Consider the following 25022-nt stretch of genomic DNA (forward strand, 5'->3'; position numbering starts at 1 on the left):
CCTGCTAGATATACCTGCTACATATACCTGCTACATATACCTACTAGATATACCTGCTACATATACCTACTAGATATACCTGCTACATATACCTACTACATACACCTGCTAGATACACCTGCTACATATACCTACTAGATATACCTGCTACATATACCTACTACATACACCTGCTAGATATACCTACTAGATATACCTGCTACATATACCTACTACATACACCTGCTAGATATACCTACTAGATATACCTGCTACATATACCTACTACATACACCTACTAGATATACCTGCTAGATATACCTGCTACATATACCTACTAGATATACCTGCTACATATACCTACTAGATATACCTGCTACATATACCTACTATATATACCTGCTAGATATACCTGCTACATATACCTACTAGATATACCTGCTACATATACCTACTAGATATACCTACTAGATATACCTGCTAGATATACCTGCTACATATACCTACTAGATATACCTGCTACATATACCTACTACATATGCCTGCTACATATACCTACTACATACAGTTGAAGTCGGAAGTTTACATACACATTAGCCAAATACATTTAAACTCCATTTTTTCACAATTCCTGACATTTTATCCAAGTAACAATACCCTGTCTTAGGTCAGTTAGGATCAGCACTTTATTTGAAGAATGTGAAATGTCAGAATAATACTAGAGAATTATTTATTTCAGCTTGTATTTCTTTCATCACATTCCCAGTAGGTCAGAAGTTTACATACTAATTGAGTGTATTTGGTAGAAACCCTTTAAATGATTTAACTTGGGTCAAACATTTCAGGTAGCCTTCCACAAGCTTCCCACAATAAGTTGGGTGAATTTTGTCCCCTTCCTCCTGACAGAGCTGGTGTAACTGAGTCAGGTTTGTAGGCCTCCTTGCTCGCACACGCTTTTTCAGTTCTGCTCACAAATATTCTATAAGATTGAGGTCAGGGCTTTGTGATGGCCACTCCAATACCTTGTGAAATTTCTCAGAACAAGAATAGACTGACGAGTTTCAGAAGAAAATTATTTGATCCTATAATCGAACCCACTAATGCTGATACTCCAGATACTCCACTAGTTTAAAGCGGTTGGCTTTGTATGGTTCCCAATCAGAGGTAGCTGTCTATCGTTGTCTCTGATTGGGGATCATATTTAGGCAGCCATTTCCCCACCTGTTTGTTGTGGGATATTGTCTATGTATAGTTGTCTGGGAGCACTACATTAGCTTCACATTTCATTTTTGCACTTTATTGTTTTCTATGTGTTTCACTTCTAATAAAAGATGATGGAACCTGGACCAACGCTGCACTTTGGTCCGAGTCTTACAACAACGATCGTGACAGCGCCTCTGTATGCCTATGTAGATATTCCTTTAAAAATCAGCTGTTTCCAGCTACAATAGTCATTTACAACATTAATAATGTCTACACTGTATTTCTGATCAATTTTATGTTATTTTAATGGACACCAGGATTAACTAAGTTTGTTGGTAGCTTGGGCCAATAAACATGAGGAATGGATATTAGACTGTGGATATCTGTTCTTTGGTCTGGAGTCCAAATTGGAGATTTTTGGTTTCAACCGCTGTGTCTTTGTGAGATGCGGTGTGGGTGAATGGATGATCTCCGCATGTGTATTTCCCACCATGAAGCATGGAGGAGGAGGTGTTATGATATGGGGGTGCTTTGCTGGTGACATAGTCTGTGATTAATTTAGAATTCAAGGCACACTTAACCAGCATGAATACCATAGCATTCTGCAACGATATGCCATCCCATCTGGTTTGGGCTTAGTGGGACTATCATTTGTTTTTCAACAGGACAATGACCCGATAAGCCTCCCGGGTGGTGCAGTGGTCAAAGTCACTAGGAAGTGAGATTCTGGGTTCGAGCCCAGGCTCTGTCGCAGCCGGCCACAACCGGGAGGTCCATGGGGCGACGCACAATTGGCCCAGCATCGTCCGGGTTAGGGAGGGTTTGGCCGGCAGGGATATCCTTGTCTCATCGCGCAGTAAAGACTCCTGTGGCGGACCTGCACGCTGACCAGGTCACCAGGTGTACTGTGTTTCCTCCGACATGTTGGTGCGGCTGGCTTCCGGGTTGGATGTGCGTTGTGTCAAGAAGCAGTGCGGCTTGGTTGGGTTGTGTTTCGGAGGACGCGTGGCTCTCAATCTTCGCCTCTCATGAGTCCGTACGGGAGTTGCAGCGATGAGAAAAGACTAACTAATTGTTACCAATTGGATACCACGAAATTGGGGAGAAAAAAGGGGTAAAAAGACAATGACCCAACACACCTCCAGGCTGTGTAAGGGCTATTTTACCAAGAAGGAGAGTGATGGAGTGCTGCATCAGATGACCTGCCCTCCACAATCCCCTGACCTCAAACAAATTGAGATGGTTTGGGATGAGTCGGACCGCAGAGTGAAGCAGCCAACAAGTTTTCAGCATAGGAACAGTGGGTTAACTGCCTTGTTCAGGGGCAGAACGACAGATTTTTACCTTGTCAGCTTGGGGATTTGATTTTGAAACCTTTCGGTGACGAGTCCAACACTCTAACCACTAGGCTACCTGCCACCCCAGGTGGGATCTCCTGCAAGACTGTTGGAAAACCATTCCAGGTGAAGCTGGTTGAGAGAATGCCAAGTGTGTGCAAAGCTGTCATCAAGGCAAAGGGTGGTTACTTTGAAGAATCTCAAATATAAAATGTATTTTGATTTGTTTTACACTTTTTTGGTTACTACATGATTCCATATGTGTTATTTCATAGTTTTGATGTCTTCACTATTATTATACAATGTAGAAAATAGTCAAAATAAAGAAATAGGTAGGTATTCTAAAACTTTTGACCGGTAGTGTACAGTCGTGGCCAAAAGTTTTGAGAATGACACAAATATTAATTTTCACTGCTGCCTCAGTTTAAGTCTGCTGCCTCAGTTTATATAAATAAAATAATATCCCATTTAGCAGACGCTTTTGTCCAAAGCGACTTACAAGTCGGCTGGGGCCACTACTTTTACATATGGGTGGCCCCAGCGGGAATCGAACCCACAACGCTTGGCGTTGCAAGCGCCATGCTCTACCGACTGAGCCACACAGGACTTATATGATGGCAATTTGCATATACTCCAGAATGTTATGAAGAGTGATCAGATGAATTGCAAATAATTGCAAAGTTCCTCTTTGTCATGCAAATGAACTGAATCCCCCAAAAACATTTCCACTGCATTTCAGCCCTGCCACAAAAGGACCAGCTGACATCATGTCAGTGATTCTCTCGTTAACACAGGTGTGAGTGTTGACGAGGATAAGGCTGGAGATCACTCTGTCATGCTGATTGAGTTCGAATAACAGACTAGAAGCTTCAAAAGGAGGGTGGTGCTTGGAATCATTGTTCTTCCTCTGTCAAACATGGTTACCTGCAAGGAAACACATGCCGTCATCATTACTTTGCACAAAACAGGCTTCACAGGCAAGGAGATTGCTGCCAGTAAGATTGCACCTAAATCAACCATTTATCGGCTCATCAAGAACTTCAAGGAGAGCGGTTCAATTGTTGTGAAGAATGCTTCAGGGCGCCCAAGAAAGTCCAGGAAGCGGCAGGACTGTCTCCTAAAGTTGATTCAGCTGCGGGATCGGGGCACCACCAGTACAGAACTTGTTCAGGAATGTCAGCAGGCAGGTGTGAGTGCATCTTTACGCACAGTGAGGCAAAGACTTTGAGGATGGCCTGGTGTCAAGAAGGGCAGCAAAGAAGCCACTTCTGTCCAGGAAAAACATCATGGACAGACGGATATTCTACAAAAGGTGCAGGGATTGGACAGCTGAGGACTGGGGTAAAGTCATTTTCTCTGATGAATCCCCTATCTGATTGTTTGGGCATCCGTAAAGCTTGTCCAGAGAAGACAAGGTGAGCGCTACCATGTCATGCCAACAGTAAAGCATCCTGAGCCCATTCATGTGTGGGGTTGCTTCTCAGCCAAGGGAGTGGGCTCACTCACAATTTGTCCTAAGAACACAGCCATGAATAAAGAATGGTACCAACACATCCTCCAAGATCAACTTCTCCCAACCATCCAGGAACAGTTTGGTGATGAACAATGCCTTTTCCAGCATGATGGAGCACCTTGCCATAATGCAAAAACGATAACTAAGTAGCTCAGGGAACAAAACATTAATATTTTGGGTGCATGGCCAGGAAACTCCCCAGACCTTAATCCCATTGAGAACTTATGGTCAATCCTCAAGAGGTGGGTGGACAAACAAACCCACAAATTCTGACAAACTCCAAGCATTGATTATGCAAGAATGGGCTGCCATCAGTCAGGATGTGGCCCAGAAGTTAATTGACAGAATGCCAGGGCGGATTGCAGAGGCCTTGAAAAATAAGGGTCAACACTGCAAATATTGACTGTTTGCATCAACTTCATGTAATTGTCAATAAAAGCCTTTGACACTTGTGAAATGCTTGTCATTATACTTCAGTATTCCATAGTAACATCTGACAAAAATTTCTAAAGACACTGAAGCAGCAAACTTTATGGAAATTAATATTTGTGTCATTCTCAAAACTTTTGGCCTCGACTGTACACCTACTACAGTACAATATTCTACTACATATACACTATTGTTAATGGCCTCAACAGAACTTCAGTATCTGTTCTGATCCTTCCCAGCTATCATATTGGCTCAACTCCTCTTCACTCTCACGTACAAGAAAAACAACTGAGCTTACCTTGATGACCTTTGACTTCGGTGCCCAGCCTTGCAGAACTCCTCCTCCTCCTGCTGACCTTCCATAGACCTGACCCAACTGCTCACGCTCCTTAAATAGACTCTTCAGCTGGTCATCCAAACAATGATGTAAATATCAAATAATACACCACAGAGAGGAGCTTCTATAAGTCTGTTCTGTTCTAACAGTCTACTGTACCTGTTCTAACAGTCTACTGTACCTGTTCTAACAGTCTACTGTAACAACAGTCTACTGTACCTGTTCTGTTCTAACAGTCTACTGTACCTGTTCTGTTCTAACAGTCTACTGTACCTGTTCTGTTCTAACAGTCTACTGTACCTGTTCTGTTCTAACAGTCTACTGTAACAGTCTACTGTACCTGTTCTGTTCTAACAGTCTACTGTACCTGTTCTAACAGTCTACTGTACCTGTTCTGTTCTAACAGTCTACTGTACCTGTTCTAACAGTCTACTGTACCTGTTCTGTTCTAACAGTCTACTGTTCTGTTCTACCTGTTCTAACAGTCTACCTGTTCTGTTCTAACAGTCTACTGTTCTAACAGTCTACTGTTCTAACCTGTTCTAACAGTCTACTGTACCTGTTCTAACAGTCTACTGTACCTGTTCTGTTCTGTTCAAACAGTCTACTGTAAACAGTCTACTGTACCTGTTCTAACAGTCTACTGTACCTGTTCTAACAGTCTACTGTACCTAACAGTCTACTGTACCTGTTCTAACAGTCTACTGTACCTGTTCTAACAGTCTACTGTACCTGTTCTGTTCTAACAGTCTACTGTTCTGTTCTAACAGTCTACTGTTCTGTTCTAACAGTCTACTGTTCTGTTCTAACAGTCTACTGTACCTGTTCTAACAGTCTACTGTTCTGTTCTAACAGTCTGTTCTAACAGTCTACTGTACCTGTTCTGTTCTAACAGTCTACTGTTCTGTTCTAACAGTCTACTGTACCTGTTCTAACAGTCTACTGTACCTGTTCTAACAGTCTACTGTACCTGTTCTAACAGTCTACTGTACCTGTTCTGTTCTAACAGTCTACTGTACCTGTTCTAACAGTCTACTGTACCTGTTCTAACAGTCTACTGTACCTGTTCTGTTCTAACAGTCTACTGTACCTGTTCTGTTCTAACAGTCTACTGTACCTGTTCTAACAGTCTACTGTACCTGTTCTAACAGTCTACTGTACCTGTTCTAACAGTCTACTGTACCTGTTCTGTTCTAACAGTCTACTGTACCTGTTCTGTTCTAACAGTCTACTGTACCTGTTCTAACAGTCTACCCTGTACCTGTTCTAACAGTCTACTGTTCTAACAGTCTACTGTACCTGTTCTAACAGTCTACTGTACCTGTTCTAACAGTCTACTGTACCTGTCTACTGTTGTTCTAACAGTCTACTGTACCTGTTCTAACAGTCTACTGTACCTGTTCTAACAGTCTACTGTACCTGTTCTAACCTGTACCTGTTCTAACAGTCTACCTGTTCTAACAGTCTACTGTACCTGTTCTGTTCTAACAGTCTACTGTACCTGTTCTAACAGTCTACTGTACCTGTTCTAACAGTCTACTGTACCTGTTCTAACAGTCTACTGTACCTGTTCTAACAGTCTACTGTACCTGTTCTAACAGTCTACTGTACCTGTTCTAACAGTCTGTTCTAACAGTCTACTGTAAACAGTCTACTGTACCTGTTCTAACAGTCTACTGTCTGTTCTAACAGTCTACTGTACCTGTTCTAACAGTCTACTGTAACCTGTTCTGTTCTAACAGTCTACTGTTCTAACCTGTTCTAACAGTCTACTGTACCTGTTCTAACAGTCTACTGTACCTGTTCTAACAGTCTACTGTACCTGTTCTAACAGTCTACTGTACCTGTTCTAACAGTCTAACAGTCTACTGTACCTGTTCTAACAGTCTACTGTACCTGTTCTAACCTACTGTACCTGTTCTAACAGTCTACTGTACCTGTTCTAACAGTCTACTGTACCTGTTCTGTTCTAACAGTCTACTGTTCTGTACCTGTTCTAACAGTCTACTGTAACAGTCTACTGTACCTGTTCTAACAGTCTACTGTACCTGTTCTGTTACCAGTCTTCTCTGTTTATCCTGGTTCACTATGTTATCCACACAAACCGTTCTCTCTTTCCTGCTACCAGCAGCTGCTTTCTGTTCCGTAGCCTGTAGATAAGGAAAGGCATGACTCATATTGTCTGGATAAACTGACTCTTTCCTCAGTAGCTTTAATGAGACATGGTAGTGTTTAACCCTTGCCTGGTCACAGATATTTGGCATTTGGTATGCCGCAAAAAACAATCTGGGACCAAGCTAAAGGTTTCTCGTACTAGAGTGTGGAACGCTGTCTGTGTATAGTCTACCTGATGGAACACTGTCTATATGTATCGTCTACCTGATGGAACACTGTCTGTGTATAGTCTACCTGATGGAACACTGTCTGTGTATAGTCTACCTGATGGAACACTGTCTGTGTATAGTCTACCTGATGGAACACTGTCTGTGTATAGTCTACCTGATGGAACACTGTCTGTGTATAGTCTACCTGATGGAACACTGTCTGTGTATAGTCTACCTGATGGAACACTGTCTATATGTATCGTCTACCTGATGGAACACTGTCTATATGTATAGTCTATCTGATGGAACACTGTCTATATGTATAGTCTACCTGATGGAACACTGTCTGTGTATAGTCTACCTGATGGAACACTGTCTATATGTATCGTCTACCTGATGGAACACTGTCTGTGTATAGTCTACCTGATGGAACACTGTCTGTGTATAGTCTACCTGATGGAACACTGTCTGTGTATAGTCTACCTGATGGAACACTGTCTGTGTATAGTCTACCTGATGGAACACTGTCTATATGTATCGTCTACCTGATGGAACACTGTCTGTGTATAGTCTACCTGATGGAACACTGTCTATATGTATCGTCTACCTGGTGGAACACTGTCTATATGTATCGTCTACCTGATGGAAAACTGTCTGTGTATAGTCTACCTGATGGAACACTGTCTATATGTATCGTCTACCTGATGGAACACTGTCTGTGTGTAGTCTACCTGATGGAACACTGTCTGTGTATAGTCTACCTGATGGAACACTGTCTGTGTATAGTCTACCTGATGGAACACTGTCTATATGTATCGTCTACCTGATGGAACACTGTCTGTGTGTAGTCTACCTGATGGAACACTGTCTGTGTATAGTCTACCTGATGGAACACTGTCTGTGTATCGTCTACCTGATGGAACACTGTCTGTGTATAGTCTACCTGATGGAACACTGTCTATATGTATCGTCTACCTGATGGAACACTGTCTATATGTATCGTCTACCTGATGGAACACTGTCTATATGTATCGTCTACCTGATGGAACACTGTCTATATGTATCGTCTACCTGATGGAACACTGTCTATATGTATAGTCTACCTGATGGAACACTGTCTGTGTATAGTCTACCTGATGGAACACTGTCTATATGTATCGTCTACCTGATGGAACACTGTCTATATGTATCGTCTACCTGATGGAACACTGTCTATATGTATCGTCTACCTGGTGTAGGAACCGGTATCGCGTAGAGTCTGTAGCCTCTGAACTGCCTGGTCTCTCTCCTGTTGCAGCTGATTGGCTCTCCTCCTGCTCTCTGTGAGCAAGACAAAGTGTGTAAGAAGTTCAACGCTGTAGTGCAATGATTCCACTGGCTTCTCCTGCTCTTTCCATAGAAATACCTTACCCTCTAACTGAGACCTCAGTGAGTCAGTGTGCTGAGCTTGTTCTTGGCCTCCATGACATAGACCTTCTCCACCGGCCTGCTCCTTCAGGTTAATCAACTGTGGCAATGAGAGAGTGCGGGGGGAGGAGAAAGAGTGATAGAAAAAGCAAGAGAGAGAGAGAGAGAGAGAGAGAGAGAGAGAGAGAGAGAGAGAGAGAGAGGGAATAGGAGGAGAGAGAGAGAGAGAGAGAGAGAGAGAGAGAGAGAGAGAGAGGAATAGGAGGAGAGAGAGAGAGAGAGAGAGAGAGAGAGAGAGAGAGAGAGAGGGAATAGGAGAGAGAGAGAGGGGGAATAGGAGGAGAGAGAGAGAGAGAGAGGGAGAGAGAGAGGGAAGAGAGAGAGTGTAGGAGGAGTCTAGAGAGAGAGGGAATGGAGAGGAGAGAGAGAGGGAATAGGAGGAGAGAGAGAGAGAGAGAGAGGGAATAGGAGGAGAGAGAGAGAGAGAGAGAGGGAATAGGAGGAGAGAGAGAGAGAGAGAGGAATAGGAGGAGAGAGAGAGAGAGAGAGATTTGAATGGGAGGTGAGAGAGAGAGAGAGAGAGAGAGAGAGAGAGGGAATAGGAGGAGAGAGAGAGAGAGGGAATAGGAGGAGAGAGATAGAGAGAGAGAGAGAGGGGAATAGGAGGAGAGAGAGAGAGAGAGAGAGAGAGAGAGGGGAATAGGAGGAGAGAGAGAGAGAGAAGAGAGACAGACAGAGAGAGAGAGAGAGAGAGGATCACTATTTAGGGATGAGAGAGAGAGAGAGAGAGAGAGAGAGAGAGAGAGAGAACAGAGAGAGAGAGATTGAGAGAGACCCCAGAGAGAGAGTAGTGATGTCTACTGTGTGATGTCTACTGTTAATTTTTATTGTTTACCTTACTTGCTTTGGCAATGTTAACACATGTTTCCCATGCCAATAAAGCCCCTTGAATTGAATTGAATTGAATTGAAATTGAATTGAGAGAGAGAGACAGAGAGACAGAAAGAGAGAGAGAGATCTTTCATAATGGACAAAACGTCAAGGATATACAGTGATTCCCTTGAAAAGTGATCAGAGCCCTTCAATACCTTCAACTCCAGTGTTGAAACCTTGATTTGCGCCTCTGTCCTCTCGGCATCTCTCAGTCTCTCCAGACTCCTCAGAGCATGATCCCTGCAAACGGGACAATGACACGTCAGAATGCATTCTCTTGTCATGGGTCATCTTTGGATTAGCTGTGAGAGAGGAAACTTCTGTATGTGTAATGTTTACTGTTAATTTTTTATTGTTTTTCACTTTATATATTCACTTTATATATTATCTACCTCACTTGCTTTGGCAATGTTAACACATGTTTCCCATGCCAATAAAGCCCTTGAATTGAATTGAATTGATATAATTTAGCTGTTAATTTTCGAAATGTACATGTTACAGATAAGGCTCAACATACTTCTCCCTCAGGTGCTGTTCTCTCTCTGCCACTTCCAGCTCCAGCCTCTGAAGATCACTATTTAGCTGTGACACCTCATGACAGTCAGGATGTGCCGAAGAGGGAAACACATGAACAAATTGACTGATTGTTTAATTGATTGATTAACTGTCTACCCCACCTGTCCCCTGGCTGACTGTAGCTCATGTTGCTGCTCCTCCAGTTTAGTGTCTCTGTCCCTCAACATGTCCCACTCCTTTATGTAGCGCTGCCCCTCACCTGGGCCCCATCCACCTCCTCCAGTAGCTCTGCCCTCACCTGGCCCCCATCCACCTCCTCCAGTAGCTCTGCCCTCACCTGGCCCCCATCCACCTCCTCCAGTAGCTCTGTCCTCACCTGGCCCCCATCCACCTCCTCCAGTAGCTCTGCCCTCACCTGGCCCCCATCCACCTCCTCCAGTAGCTCTGCCCTCACCTGGGCCCCATCCACCTCCTCCTGTAGCTCTGCCCTCACCTGGCCCCATCAACCTCCTCCAGTAGCTCTGCCCTCACCTGGGCACCATCCACCTCCTCCAGTAGCTCTGCCCTCACCTGGGCCCCATCTACCTCCTCCTGTAGCTCTGCTCTCACCTGGCCCAGCTCCTCCAGCGAGACCTGTTCATCCCGGGTCTGTGGTGGTATACTAGGAAAGACGAAATGAAATATCGTCTCTCTTTGTCTCCGTGTAATGTGTCTCTGTGCCTGTGTCTCTCTTTGTCTCCGTGTAATGTGTCTCTCTGTGCCTCTCTTTGTCTCCGTGTAATGTGTCTCTGTGCCTGTGTCTCTCTGTGTCTCTCTTTGTCTCCGTGTAATGTGTCTCTCTGTGTCTCTCTTTGTCTCTGTGTAATGTGTCTCTGTATACGTGTGTCACTCTGTGTCTCCATGTAATGTGTCTCTCTGTGTCTCTCTGTGTCTCCATGTAATGTGTCTCTGTGTCTGTGTCTCTCTGTGTCTCTCTGCGTCTCTGTGGGTAAATCAAGATGCATTTAAGTGCATTCAGAATCTAGAGACAGACGATATTTAGATTCTTCATAATTGAACCCTTACTATGCTTGTGCAAGTAGTCCTGGTTCTACGTTCGTAGAAATTGCATCATTATGATATTTAAAAGAAGAATGGGATCATACTCACTCTGTCCCTTTATCAAACGTTTCTACCATCCCCCTACCTGCAGAGGACAACAGTGTCAACTCCTTGTGTTTTGTAGTGCACCACTGGCACCACAGACAGAGGTCCTCCCTCTATCCCAGGGTTTGGTAACCCTGTTCCTGGAGTGCCGTTGGTACTGCAGGATTTTGAGACAACTAGGCAGCACACTGAGGAACTTAGTTAATTGATCATTATCGCTGATTGTCTACATTTTTTTCACACCTGCTCTCCCAGGTCGGTTAAATCCAAAACATGACGTACCTACGGCCCTCCAGGACCACGGTTTCCTGTCGCTGCTCTATTCCCTTTGATGTTATTTATGAATAAATGAATTGCTGAACAAATACATTAATCAATTAAACATTTTACCCAATATATGAGGGTTGTCTTTAACTTTCAGTCTGTTGTGTAGAGCCTGAGTCCGGCTCCTCTCCAGCTCCAACTGTTGTTTACAAGCGTTCAGCTCTACCTTCAGCAGAGAACCGCCATCTTTAATGACTCTGCTCAGCTCTGCCTCTTTATTGGCCCAGTGCTGATGAAGAGTCTGAATCTCTTCCCTGAACGAAGAACACATTCATGTCATGGTTAATTATAGACTTTTGAAATGTCTGGGATTCATAAATCGGTCGAATGGAAATGTCGGTTGGGATAGTCCACGCTCACTTGTCTCTCTGTCCCTGTGTCTGAAGTCTCTCAACCTCCACCTTCAGCCAGACCACCTCTTGAAGCTGAAAGCCACAAATCACACAACTACACGGATCTCAACAATACAGAACACTTAGGATCAATAAGCGATCACATTGAAATAGATGTTATTTGTGTCTACAGCTAGGGTACGTAAAACAAGGTGATTGCTTGATCCATTGATTGACCGATTTGATTTAATTGACTGTTTTTATTTATTCTGCAGCCACGGTACGTTAGAGGCAATCTCATCTTACTGTATCTCCAGGGTTCTTCTCTCTGAGTTCCTCTAGTTCTGCCTGGGTGGATTGTAACGCCATAGCCACATCCTGCCACTTCTCGCTCCAGTGTGAGGCCACACCCCTCAGCTCCTCCATGTTCTGAGCCGACTCAGCCTCCAACCGCTGCAGCTCCTCCCCCTTCTGACACAGCCCCTCCTCCTTTTCCAGGAGCTCCGCCTCCAAGGTCAGGCAGCATTCGTGCAGCCTCTGGTTCTCGGACTCCAAGGCATCCTGGGATTCACTGGTGATGTGATGTGATGTTACTGACGTTAACGATGAAAATCCTATCATTAATGCATGTCCACAGTTGTTGTGTTAAAGACATTACGAAACACAAATCAACCCCATAGCCTCTACCCACAATGCACTTGTGTAGATCTGAGAGGATTGGATAGGTGTAAATAGGCCTGTGGCAGTCGAGAAATCGTGTCAGCTGTGTGGACCGTTAATTAACATAAACACATTTAACAACTACAGGCCTCTACACATATAAGCCTTTGGACACTCTACATTATTATATTATTATTATTATATTATATTTATTTTTTAAGTCTAATAAATCAATTTAATATTACACCATCACAATAAATCCATGATTTATTTTATTCAGGTCTAAAGAAACATTGTGATCTGAAGAAAATGTATGACAGAAGAACAGAATATGAGTTGGTCTACTGTATGTTATCTGGCTATGCTCCATACCATAGGGCTGTAGGCCTGTTCATTTATCAGTCTAGATACTGTGTGTTATCTGGCTATGCTCCATACCATAGGGCTGTAGGCCTGTTCATTTATCAGACTAGATACTGTGTGTTATCTGGCTATGCTCCATACCATAGGTCTGTTCATTTAGCTGATAAGATATACTTACAAGTCCCATGCCATTATTTTAAATCATAGGATTTTTATAGTAAGAAGAATATAATTGACTGTTTTCTCTCATCAAGTGATCATCTGAAACAGGCCCGAGAGGCTCTCATCAAGTGATCATCTTCCTCTTGATAGGTGATATTCCTCTTGACAGGTGATATTCACCTGTCAAGAGGAATATCACAGGGAATATCAGTGACCTGTCATATCACCTGTCAAGAGGAATATATCAAATAGAATGCCCTGAGTACCAGGTCATTAGGACCTGATGGAGGAACAATAGAGCCCTAAGTACCAGGTCATTAGGACCTGATGGAGGAACAATAGAGCCCTGAGTACCAGGTCATTAGGACCTGATGGAGGAACAATAGAGCCCTGAGTACCAGGTCATTAGGACCTGATGGAGGAACAATAGAGCCCTGAGTACCAGGCCATTAGTGACCTGATGGAGGAACAATAGAGCCCTGAGTACCAGACCATTAGGACCTGATGGAGGAACAATAGAGCCCTGAGTACCAGACCATTAGTGACCTGATGGAGGAACAATAGAGCCCTGAGTACCAGGTCATTAGGACCTGATGGAGGGACAATAGAGCCCTGAGTACCAGGTCATTAGGACCTGATGGAGGAACAATAGAGCCCTGAGTACCAGGTCATTAGGACCTGATGGAGGGAACAATAGATTAGGACCCTGAGTACCAGGTCATTAGGACCTGATGGAGGAACAATAGAGCCCTGAGTACCAGGCCATTAGTGACCTGATGGAGGAACAATAGAGCCCTGAGTACCAGGCCATTAGGACCTGATGGAGGGACAATAGAGCCCTGAGTACCAGGCCATTAGGACCTGATGGAGGGACAATAGAGCCCTGAGTACCAGGCCATTAGGACCTGATGGAGGGACAATAGAGCCCTGAGTACCAGGCCATTAGGACCTGATGGAGGGACAATAGAGCCCTGAGTACCAGGCCATTAGTGACCTGATGGAGGGACAATAGAGACCTGAGTACCAGGCCATTAGGACCTGATGGAGGGACAATAGAGACCTGAGTACCAGGCCATTAGTGACCTGATGGAGGGACAATAGAGCCCAGAGTACCAGGCCATTAGTGACCTGATGGAGGGACAATAGAGCCCTGAGTACCAGGCCATTATGACCTGATGGAGGGACAATAGAGCCCTGAGTACCAGGCCATTAGTGACCTGATGGAGGAACAATAGAGCCCTGAGTACCAGGCCATTAGGACCTGATGGAGGAACAATAGAGACCTGAGTACCAGGCCATTAGGACCTGATGGAGGGACAATAGAGCCCTGAGTACCAGGCCATTAGGACCTGATGGAGGGACAATAGAGACCTGAGTACCAGGCCATTAGTGACCTGATGGAGGAACAATAGAGCCCTGAGTACCAGGCCATTAGTGACCTGATGGTCATTAGCGAGTTGGGTACTACCAACGCATGTACAAAGTGAACAAGAGGAGATTACTGCGACTCAACGGTCCCGTGGAATTTTACTGCGGTCATGATACAGTCACCGCAACAACGGGTAGTATCTCTATCTCGCTCTCTGGTGAAATTGTCATCTAGGATCTTGGCCTCGGGGTCGGGGTCACAGTTAGGGGTTGATTTGAGCTTAAGGTTATGATACCAAGTGGTGATCTCCAAATGTACATCTGCAGTCTGTTATTCCTCTCACCTGAGCTGACAACAACTCTCCCTCAACTCTGTCACTTCCTCCTCCTGTCTTCCCTCCCGTCCAATAGAACTCGTCAACTCCTGCTTCTCTCCAATCAGCTGCGAGCGCTCCGTCTCCAGAGCTGCGATCTGATTGGTGTGGATGACTCTCTCCGCTCCCAGCTCATGCAGCTGAGCCAATGAGGACTCCAGCCTCTGTCTGACCATCTCCAGCTCCGATGTCATCTTTTCATTCATCTGTCCAATATCACAGAGATAGATGTGGTTAAACATTCAGACGGTATATGGAACACTTAAGCAAGGAAGAAAATTCAGTCACAGAGTACAAAAGAATTCAGCTCAACAAGTGGAACCAACAGGTACAGCACTAGGACTAGAAATAGGGTTTTTAATATAAAGTTTCCCCTTTTAGGGTGCATTGTTCTGGTAAATATATATGGAATGTTTCAGAAATGTTTTAATAGAAAGTTTCCCCTTTTTAAAAAAATTCCCAGAATTTTTGAAACCTGCTATGTCACAGTCCATAACCAAACCAAGTTATTTCAAACTTCACACCTCTGTCACAGTCAGAAGTTCCTGTTTCATCTGCACAGTCTCCTGCCCCTGCCTGTTGGTGTGAGCCTTGGCCTCAGCCAGCTGGTTGCTGAGCTCACACACCTGGTCTGTGTAGCCTTCCCTGCCTCTCTGGGCCCTCTCCAACTGCAGCTCCAGATCCTGAGCATGCTGGTGCAGGTCTGCCTTCTCCTGTACAGCATACAGGACAGAACATACGCAGGTGTTCATCAAGACAAAGCATCTATGCACAAATACTTTTGGATCTTTGCATCGTTATACTCGAGATGCATGCCCTTATCTCGATGATCACGATCATGCTTTGGATGTTAATGGAATATTTGCACGATAACTCATCATGCATGGATGTGAAGTTAGGATTGGGGCCACAGTGTTTAGCTAGTAGACAGAGGATGGATGGAGACCTGCAGTAAGCGGTCCTTGTCAGACATGGCCCCGGTCAGCTTGATCTTCAGGTCCTCCACACTGTCCTCCAGCCGCAACACCTTGGAGGTCAGAAGGTCCCTCTCCTGCTCGACAGAGAGGGTGGTTAGGACCAGTCGGTGAAGTGAAAGAGGGCTTTGGGTTGGTTTCCCAAACACTGATTAAACTCAGTCCTTTACTATGTTTTTTCCAGTCCAGGACTAGAGTTCATGCTGTATGTCCCTTTGAGTGATCAAACAAAGGTTTCCTGAAATGAAATGGAATTGATCCCAACCCTGCCACTCACCAGAGTGGCCTGACCCAGCTTACTGCGTGCCTCACTCAGCTGGTCCTGCAGCTCGCTGTGGGTCTGCAAGGCCCGACCCAGTCTCTGGTTCACTTCCTCTGTCTGGTTCAACACAGTCCTCTGAGCCTGGACGAAACAGAGCGGGAGGTAGGGAGAGAAAGGTCGGTGATAAGTGCTTCAGCGTGTATTTTGTAGCCTTGGAGACAGAGTGGGAGGTAGGGAGAGAACAGGGCTGGAGACAGAGTGGGAGGTAGGGAGAGAACAGGGTTGGAGACACAGAGTGGGAGGTAGGGAGAGAACAGGGCTGGAGACAGTGGGAGGTAGGGAGAGAACAGGGAATGGAGACACAGAGTGGGAGGTAGGGAGAGAACAGGGCTGGAGACAGAGTGGGAGGTAGGGAGAGAACAGGGCTGGGGAGACAGTGGGAGGTAGGGAGAGAACAGGGCTGGAGAGACAGAGTGGGAAAGATACTAAAATGAATAGGAATGGAAGAGTCTGTATAAACTGTGGAGTACCACAAGGAAGTATTCTCTGACCCCTTTTTCTCCTGTTGTACATCAATGATTTAAAAGCTGCCTGTTCATTAGAGCATTGGGGACAGTAACCGTAAAGGTTGCTGGATCGAATCGACCAAGCTGACAAGGTAAAAATATGTTGTTCTACCCCCTGAACAAGGCAGTTATCCCACTGTTCCCCGGTAGGTCGTCATTGTAAATGAGAATTTGTTCATAACTGACTTGCCTAGTTAAAGAAAGGTTACATTTAAAATAAATAAAATGTTAACAATGAACACAGGAGTTGGCAAAACTACACAGACAGACAGACTAGGGACTTTAATCCTTGGTCAAAGGTTGTGGACACGACAGGGAACAGGGTGTCATTTGGGACAGAAACAACATTAGATGAGGCTAGTTGTTGGACTAACCTCTTTAGAGCTGTGTAGTTGCTGAAGGTCTCTCTCTGTCTCCAGGGCCTCTGCTCTCTCTTCGGCCTCTCTGAGGGCCTCTCTTAGTCTGGACAGCTCTCTCTCTGCTTTGTGCTTTTCCTGCATGGACACACGGACACACGGACACACAGACACAAGGACACACAGACACAAGGACACACAGACACACAGACACACAGACACACGAACACACAGACACAAGGACACACGGACACAAGGACACACAGACACACGGACACACGGACACACAAACACACAGACACAGACACACTGTAAAATCCTCCATATGGATTTAGTGCTGCTTAAAGTGGGGTTTTACTCTAAACAAGATTATCCTCAAGTCACCTGGTCCCAGATCTGTTTGTGCTGTATCAACTCTTATGGTCGTTATGACAACAATCAGAGGAGTTGCACAAACAGATCTGGGACCAAAGAGTTTTGTCGAATGAGGTTTAAACAGTGTACCTCTCTGAACAAGTCTTGTTGTGTAACAGGTGAGGTCCTGCTGAGGGGGTTGTTGTTAGTTCTTGGGGCCGCCGGTTTGATAACAGTCAGGTTCGATCTCATCTTCAACATGTCCATCTCCAGTCGAAGAACCCTTCAGATGTAATAACATATACATGGAATTTACTGACGCCTCTTTCGGGAGTTCTTTAAATCAGGTTTGAAAACTGAGGTGAATACCAGGGTTGGGGGTCAATTTAATTTAAATTCAGTCCATTCAGGAAGTTAAATTATATCTATTTTTCTGAAATGACTGAATGGAAATGGAAATGGCCCCTGCGTGGTGAATAGCTGTCCTGTTCATCCACACTGGGATTTGGGAATGGCATGAACTCATTCAACGCCATGAATGCCATTCTTAGCGGCTTAGTCATTGTACTCACTTGTCTTGCAGTTCTCCGCGACGACGACTTTCTTCAAACCGGCTCAACTCAGCTGCCTCCTTCTCCTGCTCAAGACCACTCACTGCTTCTGCCAGCTGCTGTGGGACAAACAGGTTGAGGGGTGAGCCTGAACCCCAAAGACCAGACAAAACCTGACCTGAACCCCAAAGACCAGACAAAACCTGGCCTAGACCCCAAAGACCAGACAAAGTCTGGCCTAGACCCCAAAGACCAGACAAAACCTGACCTAGACCCCAAAGACCAGACAAAACCTGACCTGAACCCCAAAGACCAGACAAAACCTGGCCTGAACCCCAAAGACCAGACAAAACCTGACCTGAACCCCAAAGACCAGACAAAGTCTGGCCTAGACCCCAAAGACCAGACAAAACCTGACCTGAACCCCAAAGACCAGACAAAGTCTGGCCTAGTCCCCAAAGACCAGACAAAACCTGACCTGAACCCCAAAGACCAGACAAAACCTGACCTGAACCCCAAAGACCAGACAAAACCTGACCTGAACCCCAAAGACCAGACAAAACCTGGCCTGAACCCCAAAGACCAGACAAAACCTGACCTGAACCCCAAAGACCAGACAAAGTCTGGCCTAGACCCCAAAGACCAGACAAAACCTGACCTGAACCCCAAAGACCAGACAAAGTCTGGCCTAGACCCCAAAGACCAGACAAAACCTGACCTAGACCCCAAAGACCAGACAAGGCCTGGCCTGAACCCCAAAGACCAGACAAGGCCTGGCCTGAACCCCAAAGACCAGACAAAACCTGACCTAGACCCCAAAGACCAGACAAAACCTGGCCTAGACCCCAAAGACCAGACAAAACCTGACCTAGACCCCAAAGACCAGACAAAACCTGGTTTACACCCCAAAGACCAGACAAAACCTGACCTGAACCCCAAAGACCAGACAAAGTCTGGCCTAGACCCCAAAGACCAGACAAAACCTGACCTAGACCCCAAAGACCAGACAAGGCCTGGCCTGAACCCTAAAGACCAGACAAGGCCTGGCCTGAACCCCAAAGACCAGACAAAACCTGACCTAGACCCCAAAGACCAGACAAAACCTGGCCTAGACCCCAAAGACCAGACAAAACCTGACCTAGACCCCAAAGACCAGACAAAACCTGACCTGAACCCCAAAGACCAGACAAAACCTGACCTAGACCCCAAAGACCAGACAAAACCTGGCCTGAACCCCAAAGACCAGGCAAAACCTGGTTTACACCCCAAAGACCAGACAAAGCCTGGCCTGAACCCCAAAGACCAGACAAGGCCTGGCCTGAACCCCAAAGACCAGACAAGGCCTGGCCTGAACCCCAAAGACCAGACAAGGCCTAGCCTGAACCCCAAAGACCAGACAAGGCCTGGCCTGAACCCCAAAGACCAGACAAGGCCTGGCCTGAACCCCAAAGACCAGACAAGGCCTAGCCTGAACCCCAAAGACCAGACAAGGCCTGGCCTGAACCCCAAAGACCAGACAAGGCCTGGCCTGAACCCCAAAGACCAGACAAAGCCTGACCTGAACCCCAAAGACCCCAAAAAACAAGTGCAGGTACAATGGTGTTGAAACACTTCCAAGAAGGAAGAAACCTTGAGAGGGGACTCTGGCTGTCCTGGGTAGAAGTTAAGAGTACATTATGACCATTAAAGACCAGTTCAGAGTGTACACAGAGATAGTAGACTTTCTGAATCATTAAAGCCAGATAGTTTCTAAGTTCAGAGTGTACACAGAGATTATATATCTTTTTTTTAAAGTCCTGAGATCTTTCTCACTTACCTTGTGTTTAATCTCCAGCAGCTGTGCAGTACTACTGCTGTGCTGCGGCTGTGTGTCTCTGTTCTTCAGCAGGTCTGTCTGGCTGTCCAGACGTCCATGGGCCTCCCGCAGCCTCTGCACCAGCTCTGCTCGCCTGCAGATACAATGCTTTATTCACAGGTTTATAAGTGTATACGAGACTTTATAATACCTTATCATAAGGCTTTGTAACATTCTATGTCACCCTAAGTAGTACCTTATAATAAGATAACATAAATACCTTATATTTATCCATGATATTTATAATGCCTTGTTATAAGGCTTATAATACAGCAGGTTATGTCTATCTAATAAGGCATTATAAAGGGTTATAATATATTGTCTCTCTAAGTACCTTGTTATAAGGCATTATAAAGTGTTATAATATATTGTCTCTCTAAGTACCTTGTTATAAGGCATTATAAAAGGTTATAATATATTGTCTCTCTAAGTACCTTGTTATAAGGCATTATAAAGGGTTATAATATATTGTCTCTCTAAGTACCTTGTTATAAGGCATTATAAAGGGTTATAATATATTGTCTCTCTAAGTACCTTGTTATAAGGCATTATAAAGGGTTATAATATATTATGTCTCTAAGTACCTTGTTATAAGGCATTATAAAGGGTTATAATATATTATGTCTCTGTAAGTACCTTGTTATAAGGCATTATAGAGGGTTATAATATATTATGTCTCTCTAAGTACCTTGCTATAAGGCATTATAAGGGTTATAATATATTATGTCTCTGTAAGTACCTTGTTATAAGGCATTATAAAGGGTTATAATATATTATGTCTCTGTATGTACCTTGCTATAAGGCATTTTAAAGGGTTATAATATATTATATCTCTCTAAGTACCTTGCTATAAGGCATTATAAAGGGTTATAATATATTGTCTCTCTAAGTACCTTGCTATAAGGCATTATAAAGGGTTATAATATATTATGTCTCTGTAAGTACCTTGCTATAAGGCATTTTAAAGGGTTATAATATATTATATCTCTCTAAGTACCTTGCTATAAGGCATTATAAAGGGTTATAATATATTGTCTCTCTAAGTACCTTGCTATAAGGCATTATAAAGGGTTATAATATATTGTCTCTCTAAGTACCTTGTTATAAGGCATTATAAAGGGTTATAATATATTATGTCTCTGTAAGTACCTTGTTATAAGGCATTATAAAGGGTTATAATATATTGTCTCTCTAAGTACCTTGCTATAAGGCATTATAAAGGGTTATAATATATTATGTCTCTGTAAGTACCTTGTTATAAGGCATTATAAAGGCTCATACCTAAAGCCACTCTCTTCCAGGGCTGCTCTCAGCTCAACCCCTGGGGAGACAGGGGAGAGGGACCGGGGTGCGCCCTCGGGGGCCAGGCGGGACATCGACTGCCATCTTCTTTTGCCCAGCCCTGGGTCACTCTGTCTGCTGAAGCCACTGTCTCTGCCATTAGCGGAGGTGCTAGGACACATGAAACAGATGTCATCCATTGTAAACCATACAAGCGGCTTGAGTAAACCTACCTTTTTAAAGGGGAAAGGCAGTGCTCAAACCAACCTATAGTCAAGGTGCAGCCTTGGATAGAAGTACATAAAAAAAAGACTAACATTGTGTCTTTAAGGTTACAAAAAAAAGCTTCAGCTCTCACCCGGTGCTCATTTTGGAGAGGAACCCTCCAGTCCTACATGCCATACTCCACGCTAAGGACTAACAGAACAAAATATCACTCAAAAATCGCCTCACCGTGATCTAAATGATTCATTCATAACACAAATCATAAGTCACCTACATAAATCACAAATCGTTCCTTACCTGAGATTTAAAGTGAGACCTGCTGTCCCACATGTCCAGATCGGTGAGGACGGAGTGGACGAAGTCTCTGAGAGGGATGAGGGAATGACTGAAGGGTATAACACCCAGTCCTCCTAACTCATCACCCCAGTCGTTGCTGCCTTCCACGTGGGAGAGGCCGTGGTTCTCACCCCCCATAGCTGGTCCAAGTCCATCCGGCACACACTGTATCTACAGGCCCTGGTCAGAGGGTTGGAAAAGGGGACAAGGATTGATCGAGTCTCATGTTAGTGGCAGTTCGTAGTCTGCTATTATTACCACAATTCATGGGGGATAAAAATGCGTTTGACTTTTCCAGTGTTTGTTTGTTCTGCTCTGAGTTCACACCCAATCTTTAACAATGCAGTGCGGTTAATTATAACACCGTTGTGACTGGACTCCAAATGCCTTGTGTTTGTGTTGTAGTCAAATAGAATTTGAAAAAAAAATAAAAAATCTTTACAAGGAAAACAAAATGTGGATGTATATCAAATGTTTTCTGTGTGAATTAACCTTCTGTACACTGAGTAAATGTTTTCCATCTATATACCGTTCACATGTGGCCTACTGTTAAGCACCCAAAGAAGTAACTCATATTTTTTAAATATACTGCCCATAACCAAACAACAGAATCTTTAGTGAGTAAGTATACCATATGAAAAGCTGCCTCTTACCTTGCTGTTCAAGCCCTCTCTTGTTCAATAGCTCTGTCCCTACTGCTGTCTTTCAGCCGCCCCTGATTGTGGGAGCCAGGGAGCTGTTGAGAGTGCAGCCATTGGCAGGCGGTAGTCATGGTTACCTACATACAGAGTTGTCTCGTGGGTGAGCTGAAGTCAATCCTGGGCTGGCTACATTGTCTCCCTGTGACATCACTGCTTCAGGGCAGCCTGTCTACTGTTTGTTGACATGAGATGACAGGAGTTCCACTCTGTGGAGCCTATCAAGACTGATGCTTGACATTTAAAAAAAAAATTACAGTACATTTACTAATTGATTCACCCACACATTGCAACCGAGCATTGTGAAATAAATATTTGTGTTTCATGTTTATGGTAAAGTAATCATTGTCAAAACATTACAGTATGATTGATGTATTCTGTTATATAGCATTTGTCTCAATCTTTAACGTCATTGGAATAAGTAGGCCTATTGTATAGATGTGAATAAAGACGATGGTATGCACACGATTTAATAAGGGAAGTTGTGTTTGTGTGTTGGTATGGGACATGACGGGTGTGAGATCAATGATGACTGTAAGAGCTGTATTATAACACACTGTTATTTGCTCTGTCTCAACAGGACATTGAGAAATACTGCAGGCCACTGAGATCATAACATACAGGTATCTGCCAAAATAAAGGAAACACCAGCATAAAGTCTCTTAATGGGGCCACAACAGTCGGCAGAACAGCTTCAATGCTCATTGACATAGATTCGACAAGTGTCTGGATGTCACATTCGTTGAATGGAGGAGACCAAGGCGCAGCGTGATGTGAATACATTCTTCTATTTATTAACGAAGAACACTTAAAAATAAACGTGACGCTATATATAAACAAGTGCAGACACAGGCAACTAACCATAGACAATAACCCACGAAATAACCAAGGAAAAATGGCTGCCTAAATATGGTTCCCAATCAGAGACAACGATAAACAGCTGCCTCTAATTGAGAACCAATCTAGGCAACCATAGACATACATAACACCGAGACTAGTAAAACACCCATAGACATACAAAACACCTAGACAGAGGCAAAAACACATACATCACCCATGTCACACCCTGACCTAACCAAAATAATAAAAAAACAAAGAATACTAAGGTCAGGGGCGCGACACTGGAACTCTATCAGAAGGGTACGACACCATTCTTTTATGAAAAAAAAATTCCATCATTTGGTGTTTTGTTGATGGTGGGAAAACGCTCCTCTCAGTAAAACAAAAAACACAGTAGTAAAGGCCAAATTCAATATTTATCTAATCATTTATTTATAAAGTATCAGTCAAAAGTTTTGGACAAACTATTTCTACATTTCTACATTGTAGAATAAAAGTGAAGACATCAAAACTATGAAATAACACAATATGGAATCATGTAGTAACCAAAAAAAGTGTTAAATAAATCAAAATGTGTTTTTTTCGTTGAGATTCTTCAAAGTAGCCACCTGTGCCTTGACGACAGCTTTGCACACTCTTGGTATTCTCTCAACCTGCTTTACCTGGAATGCTCTTCCAACAGTCTTCTTGAAGGAGTTCCCACATATGCTGAGCACTTGTTGGCTGCTGTTCCTTCACTCTGCGATCCAACTCATCCCAAACCATCTCAATTGGGTTGAGGTCAGGTGATTGTGGAGGCCAGGTCATCTGATGCAGCACTCCATCACTCTGATTATTGGTCAAATAGCCCTAACACAGCCTGGAGGTGTGTTGGGTCATTGTCCTGTTGAAAAACAAATGATAGTCCCACTAAGTGCAAACCATATGGGAAGGCGTATCGCTGCAGAATGCTGTGGTAGCCATGCTGGTTAAGTGTGCCTTAAATTCCAAATAAATCACAGACAGTGTCACCAGCAAAGCACCCCCACACCATCACACCTCCTCCTCCATGCTTCACGGTGGGAACACACATGTGGAGCTCATCCGTTCACCTACTCTGCGTCTCACAAAGACACGGCGGTTGGAACCAAAAATCGAAAATTTGGACTCATCAGACCCAGGAATAGATTTCCACCGGTCTAATGTCCATTGCTCGTGTTTCTTGGCCCAAGCAAGTCTCTTCTTCTTAATGGTGTCCATTAGTAGTGGTTTCTTTGCGTCAATTTGACCATGAAGGTCTGATTCATGCAGTCTTCTCTGAACAGTTGATGTTGAGATGTGTCTGTTACTTATGTCTAAAGCATTTACTTCGGTTCTTGAAATTTTATGGACTGACTGACCTTCATGTCTTAAAGTAACGATGGACTGTCGTTTCTCTTTGCTTATTTGAACTGTTCCTAAAGTTAAAGCTGGTTGAGAGAGTACCAAGAGTGTGCAAGCTGTCATCAAGGCAAAAGGGTGGCTACTTTTTCAGGACCCTGCCTTTCAAAGATTATTCTTAAAAATCCAAATAACTTCACAGATCTTCATTGTAAAGGGTTTTAACTCTGTTTCCCATGCTTGTTCAATGAACCATAAACAGTTAATGAACATGCACCTGTGGAACGGTCATTAAGACACTAACAGCTTACAGACGGTAGTCAATTAAGGTTACAGATATGAAAACTTAGGACACTAAAGAGGCCTTTCTACTGACTGAAAAAAACACTGCTCATCTGTGTGAATGTGGCGTAGGCATGCTGCAAGGAGGCATGAGGACTGCAGATGTGGCCAGGGCAATGTCCGTACTGTGAGATGCCTAAGACAGCACTACAGGACGGACAGCTGATGGTCTGGGGCTGTGTGTCTCAACATCATCGGACTGAGCTTGTTGTCATTGCAGGCAATCTCAATGCTGTGCGTTTCAGGGAAGACCTCCTCCTCCCTCATGTGGTAGTCTTCCTGCAGGCTCATCCTGACATGACCCTCCAGCACGACA

General features: G+C 44.2%; 1 protein-coding gene across 1 annotated transcript in view; it reads right to left on the minus strand.

Moving 5' to 3' along the window:
- Positions 1-22202, minus strand: part of LOC135509786 (trichohyalin-like) — a 34634-nt gene extending 12432 nt beyond the window's left edge. Inside the window, 26 exon segments of the mRNA XM_064930686.1 lie at positions 4760-4867; positions 6847-6948; positions 7042-7084; positions 8352-8442; positions 8533-8629; positions 9618-9702; positions 9980-10053; positions 10140-10226; positions 10277-10471; positions 10510-10626; positions 11507-11702; positions 11809-11873; positions 12087-12351; positions 14678-14913; positions 15232-15420; positions 15654-15758; positions 15959-16084; positions 16884-17003; positions 17370-17502; positions 17792-17889; positions 19587-19719; positions 20907-21077; positions 21265-21323; positions 21429-21601; positions 21604-21647; positions 22121-22202. Coding sequence (XP_064786758.1) covers positions 4760-4867; positions 6847-6948; positions 7042-7084; positions 8352-8442; positions 8533-8629; positions 9618-9702; positions 9980-10053; positions 10140-10226; positions 10277-10471; positions 10510-10626; positions 11507-11702; positions 11809-11873; positions 12087-12351; positions 14678-14913; positions 15232-15420; positions 15654-15758; positions 15959-16084; positions 16884-17003; positions 17370-17502; positions 17792-17889; positions 19587-19719; positions 20907-21077; positions 21265-21323; positions 21429-21601; positions 21604-21622 — 3087 coding nt within the window. The 5' untranslated portion in view covers positions 21623-21647; positions 22121-22202.
- Between the last annotated feature and the right edge of the window lie 2820 nt (positions 22203-25022).

Source organism: Oncorhynchus masou, chromosome 22, assembly GCF_036934945.1.
Source record: "Oncorhynchus masou masou isolate Uvic2021 chromosome 22, UVic_Omas_1.1, whole genome shotgun sequence".
Classification (NCBI taxonomy): domain Eukaryota; kingdom Metazoa; phylum Chordata; class Actinopteri; order Salmoniformes; family Salmonidae; genus Oncorhynchus; species Oncorhynchus masou.